Source organism: Brachyistius frenatus, unplaced genomic scaffold, assembly GCF_029030835.1.
Source record: "Brachyistius frenatus isolate BFR_SWC_R1_liver_20210118 unplaced genomic scaffold, ASM2903083v1 Contig_21, whole genome shotgun sequence".
In the NCBI taxonomy this organism is placed as follows: Eukaryota; Metazoa; Chordata; class Actinopteri; family Embiotocidae; genus Brachyistius; species Brachyistius frenatus.
Window position 1 is genome coordinate 877,908 of NW_027210620.1, and position 13,405 is coordinate 891,312.

General features: G+C 41.5%; 2 protein-coding genes across 4 annotated transcripts in view; one reads left to right on the forward strand and one right to left on the reverse strand.

Annotated features, from left to right (window-relative positions):
- LOC138619677 (collectin-12-like) overlaps positions 1-3,335 on the reverse strand; it is a 42,230-nt gene extending 38,895 nt beyond the window's left edge. The window contains exons 1-2 of one of the 2 annotated variants that reach the window (XM_069696323.1): positions 3,205-3,335; positions 2,006-2,056 (exon numbers count right to left, since the gene is read on the reverse strand). In XM_069696323.1, the coding sequence (XP_069552424.1) occupies positions 2,006-2,056; positions 3,205-3,211 (58 nt within the window). In that variant the 5' untranslated portion in view covers positions 3,212-3,335. The remainder of the gene's footprint in view (positions 1-2,005; positions 2,057-3,204) is intronic. The other variant, XM_069696324.1, reaches the window with a different exon arrangement.
- Positions 3,336-8,488: 5,153 nt separating this feature from the next.
- Positions 8,489-13,308, forward strand: LOC138619631 (clusterin-like protein 1). 2 transcript variants are annotated; one of them, XM_069696255.1, is made up of 9 exons: positions 8,489-8,715; positions 9,396-9,500; positions 9,582-9,730; positions 10,211-10,381; positions 10,472-10,907; positions 10,996-11,124; positions 11,833-12,047; positions 12,578-12,758; positions 13,097-13,308. In XM_069696255.1, exons 2-9 carry the CDS (start codon positions 9,410-9,412, stop codon positions 13,105-13,107), a joined length of 1,383 nt encoding a protein of 460 aa, XP_069552356.1. In that variant the 5' UTR covers positions 8,489-8,715; positions 9,396-9,409; the 3' UTR covers positions 13,108-13,308. The 2 variants fall into 2 exon arrangements, with proteins under 2 accessions (XP_069552356.1, XP_069552357.1); XM_069696256.1 differs by lacking the exon at positions 8,489-8,715 and having other exon boundaries at positions 9,337-9,500.
- Positions 13,309-13,405: the final 97 nt, after the last annotated feature.

Consider the following 13,405-nt stretch of genomic DNA (forward strand, 5'->3'; position numbering starts at 1 on the left):
AGAGAGGAAATAAGTGTTTGTTTCCCCCTCAGTATTGACATTACAGCGCTAATAGTGGAAGAATGAGGATTTATGATGTTGTGCATGAATGCAGCTCTATTGCGCAACAAAGCCTCTGGAGGGGTGAGGCAGACCCTTGGAGCCGGCCCTTCCAAACAGCTGCCGTGTTCCTGAGAGGAGTTCAGCAGCTCTCTCTTCCTTCTCCTCCAAATGTCAAGAGTTCATTTGAATAAAGTTAAAAGTGAGCTCGATTCGGCTCCCCTCCCCACAGCTCTCTAATCTAATCCATGAGCGAGACTTGCACACGCTCACAGAGAAAGACAAACAGGATGCCTCTACTCGGGTGACTCGGATGAAAGAGACGGTGCTCTGTCACAGTTAGAATTGGTCTCCGCTGCCACCGAGTTAAACAGCGTAGTCCGCTGCCTCCCATCAACTCTCACGGACCTCGGACTAACTGTGTGTGAATGACTCATACTGCAGCAACACCCTAAATACAGAGATCCCAAATCAATGTTGAATCAACAGGACAGTGATGGAGCATGTGCTCGGACTCCTAGGAGAACACTAATGATGTGTTTGACTATGTGTGACAAAGAGTTTCCCCTTTGGTGGCACTTTTTTAATCTCAATCCAAAAACATGAATGCATGCACTGGATGGCAAACATGCTGTCTCAACAAAACAAAAAAAAACGAGCAGCACTCCTGCAGCAGAGAATCTTGGAAAAAAAATAAAAATAAGGATTTGTGATGGAGAGACTGTGTCATTAAAGAGCATATATAAGAAAAAAAGTGCATTTATGGCACACAATGGAGCATATAAGAGCTGGCAGGGAGTAAGAGATGAGTCTGAGATGCTAATTGTAAAAGGTCAGTTCACCCAAATTGCAAAAAAACATATTTTTCTCACTACACAGCATGTATTAGTCATAGGGAAAGTGACATTTGTGTATTATCCAGAGCAACAGGGACACTTTTGTTCTGTTGACACTGTTGAATTTTACAATCTTTTGAATGTAGTACACTGACAGAAAAGAGAGAAAAGACATTGTTCAGATGTACCGGTTTCTCTTGTTATAGTGAGCTGTTTTGAAAAGGCAGGAATAATTCATGTTCGCTGTTACACTTTGGGAAGTAACATGAGATGAAGAGCTATGTTGGGAGTAAAAAGCTACAAAGTGTGAAATGGAGGCAGATATATTAGAAAAAAACTTTTCGTAATGAACCTGGGAAAATAAAACCTAAGCTGTAAGCATGGCTGGATGGAGTGATAAGTGAGAAAATATGTTTGTTTGTAATTTGGGTGAACTGATGCTTCAAGCTTTTTTTCTTACCCTTATCTTACTGGTCTAGACTGGTCCACTGATACCGAACTGTACAAGTCTGTTGGGAAAACTTCTGAAAACAGCTTCACAACCGTGCGGCGTGTGCATGAGCGTACGTCCACACACAACAAACACATGTGAACTCTGTGCTTGTGCTGCACCACAATAGACAGCGACGTGCTGATTACAATTTCAGTTTGTGTAACCACATTTTTTTAGGTCCTCGGCATGTTTGCATGAGCCAACTTGTTTAAGTGACTCAGTTCAAGTGGATAAAGGAGAGAGGACAGTTTGTGAAACTTCTTGATCTGCGAGCTCTGTCAGCGGTCGCTGGGCCTGCGGTGGGCTGGACCTCACAAGCTGTCAGCCACATTTATGTTCAACCCAAATCCTGCCTTCAGAGGCAAAACCATTTTGTGCCAAATATTAGGACAGATGAGACTCATGCAGCCGGCTGTCTGTCCTGACATGGGGCAACATGCCTATAAATTCAAAGGCAATTCTAGGTAAGTAACAGCACAGAGGGAGAAAGAGTCTAAAGCCCACACACTTAGCGCCTTTAATTCATGGCATTTCTTTCACAAAACAATAAAAAGTTTTATGATAAGAGCTCCAAGTGTGTCGGCTTTTTTTTCTCTTCCACCTTTAGGGAAAACAAAAAAGGTCACTTCTCACTCACCAAACCTCTTGTATCCAAAAGACTGTACTTCCTCCTCGTCTGCAAAGTCGTCTGCGTGACATAATCAGAAACATATGACATAAATAGGTCATACGCACGCTACTGGGGGTACATTGTGTTTAAAGTAGTCAGTAGGACTCTATAAACAAAACAAAACACACAGAAACACTAGAGAGCAGCTGCATGGAGCAAACAGCTCATAATGTTATTGGCATTTTACAATGTGATTTGTGTTTAGCAAATCCAAGGCAGCCAACAAGGATTTAAGTTGGAGATAGTGGAGCATCTTATCTAATGTGTGTGTGTGTGTGTGTGTGTGTGTGTGTGTGTGTGTGTGTGTGTGTGTGTGTGTGTGTGTGTGTGTGTGTGTGTGTGTGTGTGTGTGTGTGTGTGTAGATAGGAGGTCCACAGAACTGTAAAAGCCACAGGCTGTGGTTTCTCTGGGTTGTTGACAGTAAACTCTAATTACACTCTGCTACACTACACTGAAGACTGGAGCAGAGCAGAGAACATCATTGGTAATGGTAAACAGATGGAGGTGTGTGTGTGTGTGTGTGTGTGTGTGTGTGTGTGTGTGTGTGTGTGTGTGTGTGTGTGTGTGGGAGGGAGGGAGGGAGGGGGCAACATGGGTGAAGGGGAGAGACAGGGAGAGATGAGCTGAGTGTGTGTTTGCTGGTGGGAGGTCAGAGGGGATTAGATTACACAATGCCAAGTGGATCACACATTCCTGAGAGTCATGTCATCTTTTATATCTTTCAAAATGAATGAAATATTGCGGTTATCGGTGCCACTAATAGTTTGTTCTTTTTGAACGGCTGCTTGTTGGAGTGGTGGGATGAAACTCTGCAGGTGGTGCACCATCAAAAGCGTTCCCTTTGCCATGCTTAAGTTAACTTACTTCATCCACACCTCCGTTTTCTTCGATTCATGTTTAATGTGTGAGTTTGCGTTCCCAACAGAAGTTAAGCACAGAATAATTGTGCAAAACATGTTTTGTTTTTTTATGTCATTCAATGGGATGAAACTGACGGAAGAATAAACTCCCAAGTATTTCACAACTTCTGTACCGCAGTGCCCTAATGCCATCCAGATGTGACTCACTGACCACAGACTGAATAAACTCTTGAAAGACTGGAAAAATCCCAAATTTAAATCAAAACACGTGCACTTATTTTCTCAGGTACATGTGGGCTACGTACCTTTCATTTTATAACTCGTTGAGGACTGTAGAAGAGATGAGGACCCCCGTCACTTTCTGCGCATCTCAGCATCCAGTGCAAAGGTGTAAAGTTGTGCCACAGAGAACGACACACTCTTGAAGCAAAACAAATCCAAAAAAAAAAAAAAAAAAAAAAAAAAAAAAAAAAAAAAAAAAAAAAAAAAGCTCGCCTACAAGTCTGAGTTCATGCCTGGTTTTCAATTTAAAATCCCATCCTCGCTGTTGTCCAGCTCGCTGCGGCTCGGAGGAGCTTTTGTAGCTGTATAAATGTGCGATGATCCCGGAGCCTCGTCTTGCAGCGCTGCGCTGAAGGAGGAGAGCAGAGCTGAGTGTTACTACCAGTGTTAAGTTACACCAAATGATAACTTACACTTCCGGTGTTGCTTTCGGAATTCAACCGTGCTCTTTTTTTTTTTTTTTTTTTTTTTTGCTGTGTTGTTACCAGAGTATTTCAACAAGAAGCCCTTCAGTCCTTCAGCATTTCTCTTGAAATTTAAAAGACATATCTGCACGCAGCTCAACAAAAAAAACTCTTACCTTAGTATCGTGGCTGGAAGCAACACAGCTGGCTTTAGCCTGGCTCTGTCAAAAGTAATACAATCAACTCAGCAGCACCACTCAATCTCACCATTTAACATATATATATATTTTTTTTTTTAAAGAATGTGCTGGACAATGACCTCCTGTGGTCTTTATTCTGAGGTTTCTAAGCAACAAGTGAAGACTAAAGACTATTATTTTTGCACTTCAGCTTTTATGCATATTAATACAAAACACCTACCATGTTAATTAGTAAGTGCTAGAGGTGTTATTAGACTGAGCCTACTTCCTCCTGTTTCCGTTGTTATGCCAAACTAAGCCAACTGGCTGCTATCAAGGTTCATTGCTCGCATACAAATACAATACTTTCTACTTTCTTTGGCACCATTTTACTCTTTGGTGCACCGTTTGCACGTGCTGGTACTCTTTTTTACTGAGCGCTTTGGGAAGAGTCATACTGGTGCTAAATAAACTTCATTACCCAGAGGGCACTGCGCGACGCCCACCTGTTTCAGTTCTTACGGGCCTGCTTGTTTCTGTTTCTTTTCGTGTCTCGGCTACTCTAAATCATTTGACGTTAACGTTTTACAATAATGTCGGCACCAAGAGAACAAGAAAAAAGAGTCAGACGAGCTTCGAGACTCAAACCCAAATGCAGGCCGGAAGCAGAAAGCTAACGTGAGCTTTTCTGCTGGCATGAAGGGCCTGATAATGTGACTTCAGCACCAGCAAAAACACGTGCAGCTACCTCTACTTCAGTCAACAACATAAGCAAGTGAACATCTCAATTAATGTAGTCAACACCAGTAATGTCTCCTGGTATCTTTAGTTATTGCAAGTAATATAGAATATAATAAACTTTCCACATTAGGTTTTGCTGATATACTAATACACACAGCAACACAATGAATAAAGGCAGTTCGGGCACTTATTTTTTTTTTTCACTTACAAGCCATTAGAACAACTTTTGGTGGGTTGCTTTTGTCTTTGACTGATTGGATTTACTTTAAAAAAAAAAAAAATAAAAGAAAGAGCTGTAAGCCAGCTGAGCCAAAATCTCTTTATTTATGACTTGTTAGACATTTATTGATATCTTACCATCATTTACAACTACACATTTAGTGATATGATAAACCGCATTGCCAAACATGTTGCTGAACACTATTCAGCAAAAGGGATTTTACACATTACAAGTTGCTTTTAACTAATCTATAAAGCATATGATTTCTTAAACTTAAAAAAAAAAAAAAAAAAAAAGTTGTCGTTACAGTTTATAAAAGTGACTTGATTGAAAGACTTACCTACAAATGCTCATTTTAGCACACTTTTATTTTGACAGCTAACTTTGGGCATTTCCGGTATTGCTCCAAATTGTTCCCTGGTTTTCTGTGCTAACTTCACACCGTGACTGGTTACCTTTATCCACATCTGTGCTGCACCGTTTTTGCAGAGGTTCAGTGACTGTCCCGTCCTCTCCTGCTGCGTCTCCTCGGACTGCTTTCAACACTGCTGCAGACCCCGGGACGTCGTGCGGCGCTGCAGTAATCCAGCCGGAGATGAGATTAAGTTACGGGGGGTTGATGGCAATCGCGTCCCCGGGTGAAAATCTGGTACCCATTACAGATCATTTCAAAGGTTTGGGAAGGTGGAGGGGGGACGAGGGGAGCACTGAGACGGCGATATTTCTGTGCAGTTCCTGTTTTTACATATTTACATCTGATATCTTTCAAGCATTAAAGATCACTTTCATTATCTGATTCTCCTTTGGCCCCTCTTGTGGTACTAGTAATATATTTATCATGGAGGTTTGGGGGTATATTTATCAACTGACCTATCACAGTATAATCTCACTTTTTTTTTTTTTTTTTTAAATAAACGACAAGTATTTCTCGATTATTTCCATAAAACGAAGAGGAGTTGGCTTACAGTCAATTACTTCAACCTGGTCTTGTATAAACATCTTATTTCAACTTAGTTATTTACAAAAGTGACTTGACAAGACGGATATCTGCATTTGTATTGCCATATTCTCCGTGTCAAGACAGTATGATGACATAGATCTTTCGATTTGTTCACTTTTACCCTAACAGTCATTTATTTTTGTCCACACAGCAGCCACAGTTCATCAAAATCACACTGTAAAGTTCACCAGCGGTCATTTCCCTCCTTTCAGTCTTCCAGGTGCTGTGATAATTCCAGCGTTTCCTGTGTCCGCAATCTCTCCAGCCTGCAGATGCAGATCGCTAATCAAAGGCACCGAACCAGCTGCATCCTCCCAAACTAACGAGGAACATCAAAAGACATCAGGCCTACCCACTCTTGTGTCTTCACAGTCCAGGTTTGTGTCACCGGGTGACCCGGTGTCGCCTTGATGCTAATCTTTTCACGCTCGCTCGGTTCAAACCATTTGATTTACAGGGAAAGATAGGGATAACGCCGACAGCCTGAGCTCTGAAATCCTCTGAGCTTTATAAGAAAGCAACGCAGACGTCAAACCCAGATCTGCTTTTCTTCTCTCTGTGGATAACACGGCCTTCAAGCTGGCTCAGCGCTAATAGCTCGAGTTTGACCCAGTGTGCCACATACTAGATTCCAGAGCAGCCTGAGATGATAAAGCGACTAATTACTTGTTTTCCTAAAGGCTTCAAAACTGTTATTTTACTGTCGGCTATAATTGGAGCAGCAGGCTGGTATTAGGGCTCAGATAGAGATCGTGGCGAGCTGATAAAAAGCAGCTGAGGGGTCAGGTATCTTGCAGCCAGGCTGCTGCTGGTCCTCATTCCGGGGGTTGGGACCTCATTTGCTGGGTCAAGGCTTTCAGCAGTGGGCTCAGATTAACAGAAGGCTTAGAAAGCACACAGGAATCCTGCATTTACCACACTGCTGCCATGTTTAGATATCATGATAAGAACAATGGAAACTCAACTCATTCAGTTTGACGCAGGAGAGTCGCTGGTGATAGGAGCCAGAAAGAAAGAAGTACACCACTGATTTAATATAAAGTTGTGGTTTTTTTTCAGTGATTGTAGCCAAATACTTGCTGGAAAGTCTGAAATGACTTTTGATGTTTAATTTCCCCAAATTTCTTACATCTATCATGAATTTCCCTGGAGGCCTTTAATCAAACATGTCAGGGGGGTTACGGTGCTACCTGGCTTGTAATCAAACCTTTCATGTACTTTATATGACTTTTTCAACAGTGGTTTTATTTAATCCTTCAGCAGCCGATTTTTTTTTTGGATCACTTGTGAGCAGCAGAAAAGCTTCATTCACTCGACTAGAATATTATCATAAATATGTTATAAACCTAATTTGATGAATGTGAAACCGTTGCCTGTTTACACATCCAGCTGGTACAGAGCTACAAATAACATTCACAGTCATGCTTCCAGTCAACTAATACATTTTTCAGTTTATTTTATGAAATCCAATATTGACTCTCCTTTTAGACTGGTTCGGTCTCTGTCAGCGAGAGCGTTGAGGGTAAAACAAGTCAGGAGTAGTAGTCATGTGATCCGTTGTTTAAGCATCATTTCTTTTTCACAAAGGAGTTATAATAAGTATTTTATATTAAGATTCATGCGATTAATTCATTAACGGGACAATGTTTGTACTTGAAGGCATTGTTGAAACTCTGACTTTGATGGTCAACTTTGCATCAACTTTCAACAATCTCACTTTGCCCTTCATAAAAAAAGAATGGCAAACTAAAGGAAACCTCGAATTGGAAGATCATAATAAATGCAGATGTCGTGAGGAAAATTGACTCTGAATGGTTTAATATATACAAAGCTGATGTGAATTGTTGGCCTTCACAGTCATTTGATCTCTAACTTAATGGAATGGGAGATTTTTGGTGCAGCCTGTTAAACAGCGTTCACCACTATTAATAAAACTCAAATGGAGGAATGTGCGCTGTAGTTCTTCTGGAGGTTCAAGATGAGCCACAGTTTTACGAAGACACTTTACTTTTTTTTCACCCGTCTGCGAAATTAACGCATACTTTTCATAGCTCGTACATCTTCAGGCTTTATTCGGCAACCCAAACCCTACATCTGAAGAGGCTCTCGACTTTACAAGAAAATGTAAGCGCTCCAAAGAAGATATGCACTCTTGCCTTTTTTTTTTTTTTTTTTTTTTTTTTTTTAGCCCATTTACTATAAATTAATACAATTTACACCAAAGGTAACTACTTCACAGGAAACATGCGGGTGGGCTTCAGGAATTATGCTGAAAGTATATTTTTCCAGCCCATGCAATGCAGACATTACAAGTTAGACTGCATTACTGTATCACACATAATGTAACAAAAACTTACTGACACGTGTTTTCTGTAATAAATTACTTTGTCTGCCACTGAATTTATTATACCGTAAGGAAATTAATGGAAACCATTGGCAGCCTGGAACGGTAAAAAAACAACAACACAACAATACAATGAAAATAGGAAAAACTACATACAGTGTGCATGATTTTTAGTTAAAGCTGAACTTGTTTACAGTCTGAATTCTTTTTTTTTGCACAGCAGGCTCATGTGCTCCTGTTGTGACCTGCACTGCAGAGCTTAGTCCATGCTTGAGACCATGCCAATGTGTGTGCCAGGTCCCTGCGGGAGGCCCAGGCTTACTGTCAGACTGATGGTGATCCGAGCATAAAGTTTTACCTGAGGAGGCTTCTGGACTCTGTGAGAGACAATTAAATGACAGAGAAAGACCTGCAAACAATCGAGCACATTATGTTTGCTGTGCATTACAGCACGTGCTTAGGTGATCAGCAGTGTGCGTAAGGCTTAATAACCAATAATGCAAACACACTAATAGGATCTGTGCTGCTGAGTAGATCCGTAAAAATAGAACCGACCTTTGAGGCAGAAGATTCCCTCACTGTCACCCCTCCAACAGCACAACCTGCGGCTGTTGTTCTGGAGTTGGATGTTTTCGTAGCTCTCAAGGTAAAAGCCTCTTCTACTTTCTGTTTTGCAGTGTGTAACAGCAGGCTTGGACGAGCAGATACTCTCTAGAGAGCTGGAGTTTAAAGATAGGAAAAGACGTAATGTTCTGCGTATCTGGTTCAAGTTAGACACTAAAATGCAACACAACATTTTATTTATCGTGGAGCACTCTGAACAGCAGCGCCTTCAGTGTCCGGTTGTTCTGACTTTGATTCATATTGTTATTCTATTTTCTCTTGTTGTTTAATTCTTACACACAGAGATGCAGGATACTGTGTCGGGTAATAGTTGTTACAACAAGAGTCTAATTTATTTTACTTTAAGATTGAAGTGGTAATTTGTGCATTTGCAATTTTCTTAATTTATGTATTATCAAACTTATCATCAGTATGTGATATGACCCCGTACTTCGATCCCATAAAGCTGAATTAACAGCCGCATTACATAAATTCAATTTATTTAGTTCATTATGGTTTTTTTTGGCTCGACTCTAATGTGATAATGCATGCTAATGAATTCACCGTTTTGTTTACTGTGTACAAAATGTTCTCGAAATGAAACTGCTTGAAAAATGGCGCCACCTTCTGGCAAGTTTCGGTTCATTTCTGTTGTAAAAGAGAATTTATTTTTGCACGTTGTAGCCACAGAAATAAGAAATTCTGCACTTTTCTTTTGTCCAGAGCTCAAAGTCAGGATGAGGAGGCTTCTTCTTCAAATCCTCTGCATCACTGAAGTCGCGCTCTGCGCCGCCGACTCTCCTGCGCTGAGCGACGACGCGCTGAGAAGTAAGGCCTCCGCTGACAGAAAGCAAAACATCCGCCACGACTGCTGGAGAACTTAAATGAAAGTGTGTTTCATTGGTGCAGAGCTGTCGGCAGCTGGAGAGCAGCACGTGGACGAGGAAATAAAGCGAAGCTTGCTGGCAGTGAAGCAGGTGAAGGAGATGATGGAGACGAAAGAGGAGAGGCACAGGTACCTGATGGACGCCCTGAGAAACAGCAATGACAAGAGGAAGGTACGTTACGTTTGCCTTGACACTACGCTGAGGCTCCACTTTCTGCACATGCAGGATATTTGCAGTGATCGTTACATATGTAAGAAACCTGCGATGATTAAAAATAACCGTGAAGTCCCCTCGTTTTAAACAGTTTAATGCCCGTCTTCGTGCGTTATTCAGAAACCCGCCACTCATTTTCTGCCTCATAAAGTCACAGACGCACAGAGGGAAAAAAACACAAAAAAAACAAAACAAAACACGAAGCAAGACAGTGAATAATGAATGTGGGAGCACAGCTGGTTAAGTGGGTTGGGGTGTTGTTTTACGGCAGTCGGGATAAATGAACTGTCTGCAGATTAATAGATTTTCTTAGTCATTTAGGGATAAAAAAAAAAACAACAAAAAAGCAGGGCTGCGCGCCAGGGCCTCGAACCTCTGCGTATCCTCTCTGGCTTTATTAAGACGCACCGACTTTCTCTCGTCTCGGGGTTCCTTCAGGGGGCGACGCAGCTGGCGAAGGAAACGGAGCAGAAACTCATGGAAGCCGAGCAGCTGTGTCAAAATTCAACCAGATCTTTCTTCGGGGAGTGTCGACCGTGTTTGGAAGATTCTTGCAAGGCCTTCTACGCGTCTACGTGCCGCCGTGGCTACGCCGCTTTCTCGTTCAAGGTTTGACTTAATCACAAACCCACAAAAAAAACAACAACAAAAAAAATGTACATGCATATTTTTTTTTTAATGAGTCTCGCTGTGTTTTAGGTGGAGGAGTTTTTCAGGAAAATGGCCACCCAGTTGGAAGCACCGGAGCGTGTTTCTGATCAGGACGAGGAGGATTCAGGTGGAACCGCCTCGGCCGAGGAGGAGGAGGGAAGTCTGGAGATGCTGCAGGCCGAAGCATCGTTCGGCCAGCTGCTGTCGAGCAGCAGCCTCATGTACAACCGGAGCATCATCGTGGTCAAGAAGATGCAACAGGTGTTCGGTCCCTCCTTTCTAGCGGCCTTCGCCACGGAGCTCCAACCTCGGTTTCCGCCGGGCCGCTCAGGCTCCAGCTTCTTCAGGACCGCGGGTCTGGATCGCATCCTCGGTTCGGTGTACGACTTTGGGAGGAACGTGCTGGAGGAACTCAGCTCCACGGTGGCGGACGTGTTGGAAGAGATCGACGAAGCTGAAGAGTACTTTCAACAATCGAGCCGAGGTACGTGATGCATTGAGCTACGCTGTAATAGAAGTGTGTTTGTTCACTTTGCGTGCTCCCGGGTAACATTATTTCATGTTGTGCACAGATGCAGGATCGCTTTCTGTTTGGGGAACGTCTCCGAGCGGATATCTGTGCAGACGACTCCGCAGACAAGCGTCCGAGTGCTGGCAGCTGCAAGACTTGTGTGAGACATGCAAGGATTATCTGTTGAAAGGTAAATCACTGGTGCATAAATGTGTTCTTCACTTATGGCTCCAGATTTGTTTTCTCTGCTCGTTTCACACAGGGACCTTAAATATCTGAATTATAAGCTTTTTACCTGCAGACACAATTAAAAACTATGATTGAGAAACTGCAGTGTTACCCTTCTCCACTTTGAAGTACTGTTATGTTCACCTGGGAATATATAAAAAGCATCACGGGCAAACCATTCTCCAGCATGTACTTATTCGTATGTTCATTTTCTTCCATGATTTACTAATTTAGACAAATCAATTAACTATTTAGTAAATAAGAGTGTAAAAAAAAAAAAAAAAATAGCAAAAAATTCCCAGAGTTTAAATTTGACTTCGCCAGTTTGCTTGTTTTGTCTGACAAATAGTCTGAAATCCAACAATACTCAATTTGTAATGATTTAAGACACCTAAAAGCAGCAAATCCACACATTTAAGAAGCTGGAATCAGTAAACGTTTGGCATCTTTGATTGATTGGAACGATTATTTCATCATCAGAATTGTTGTTGATTGATCTTCTGTTGACTGAATATGACAATATTACTATAACATCTTAGCTCTACAAGTCTGTCCGTAAACAATAAGGTCACTTTCAGGTGTTGACTTTCACTCCAGAGAGGTTCAGAAGATGAAGGTCTACCGTTAACCTTTAACATCTGGATTTACGCCCACCTCTGTTTTATTCCAGAGTGTCCCCATGTGCAGCAGCTCCACTCTGAGATGGAGGAGATGCAGATGCTGCTGAACGCCTCCCGCCAGCAGTACAACGACCGGCTGCAGCTGGTCCAGAGACACACAGCCGACACTCGGCGGTGGCTCGGCAACATGGATGAAAAGTACGACTGGGTCGGCCGGCTGTCCAGCAGCACAGTGGGACCGCACGACATCTTCAGCGTGGTCACGGTAGGTTTACATCGATGTCGGATTTGTCACTTTATCCACAGTGTTTAATATGAGCAGCTGATATCAGCGTTTCAAAGTGCAAAGTTTATTTTAATTCTTCTCTTTGGCTTATAAAGAGCCGTGTTGATCTTACGTTTGAATTTCTTTGCAAAAAAAAAAAAAAAAAAAAAGCATTCAAAATAATCCTGTTATTTGAATTTTGTTATATTATGTAGCTGTTTTCATCCCGATAATGAACAAACAAAGTTTAATGTGAAACTAAAAAGCCAAATAAAATTTTCCCACTGTGGGATTAATAAAGTCTAAAGTCTGAACCCTGCGCTGTTTATTTACTTTGTCCATGATATGAAATGCATTCGATTAATTTTAGCTGGCGTGAATCTTCTTTTCAACCAGAAATTCACCTTCTTAGCATCTCATGTTGGTAAATAAGTAACACAGATGTTGTTCCACAGGTATTTTTTTTTAAATTTTATTTTTATTTTTAGTGCCATCGTCCCTAAAATGTTGACTTCATCTAATTTTTTCAGGTGAATCTGCAGCAACAGATGAAGAACATCAAACCTAAACCAGGCAGCAGTGTGGTTGTCTCCGTACTGGACTCCGCCCCAATAACCGTATTGGTCCCAGCAGATCTGGAGGTGGATGACCCTGCTTTCATGCAGTATGTCGCTCAGGAGGCTCTGACACTCCATAAACAGCAGATAAGAGGTATTGATCCTACTACTCTGGTGCTTTAGTGTATTAGTTGGCTCACAGTGTCACCAGGCAGAGCTCCAAATGGAAGTGGAGCAAAATTAAACGTGATCATTTAAACCACTTTACACCATAATTGCATTTCATTTAAAAACTGTAGCTAAGAAACAGCCATATATTTCTTCTTCTTCTCATTGACTTTGCATTGAAACATTCAAAAGATCCCTATGAAATACATTAGCATTTTTGTTAGTGTATAATTTGCTTGTGAATATAAACAACCTCCTCCACACCTTCTATACGTCACTTAAAATTGAAATCTAAAAACTGTTTCATGGTTCTCTCCTACACAGGAATGGTGTAACTGTGGACATCCCAGCATCCAAACAGTTTCTTCAGATGCTGAATGCAAACTTCACTCCAGTCCAGTTCTCTTGAACAATAACGCTGCTCTTGGTAAAACTTGAAAATGTATCGCGTAGACCTTTAAACCCTGTACATGCACTGCTGTTCTTCTTGTTCTTAGATTTTTCAATGTTTCTGCAATAAAACTGTGTACACTGCTCAATCCACTCTTCAGCTTTCTGTTGTTTTTGTTACATGTCATCCTGAGAAAGGTGAAATATAATTTAATATTTGCAAATTTAAATCAATAAAACTCC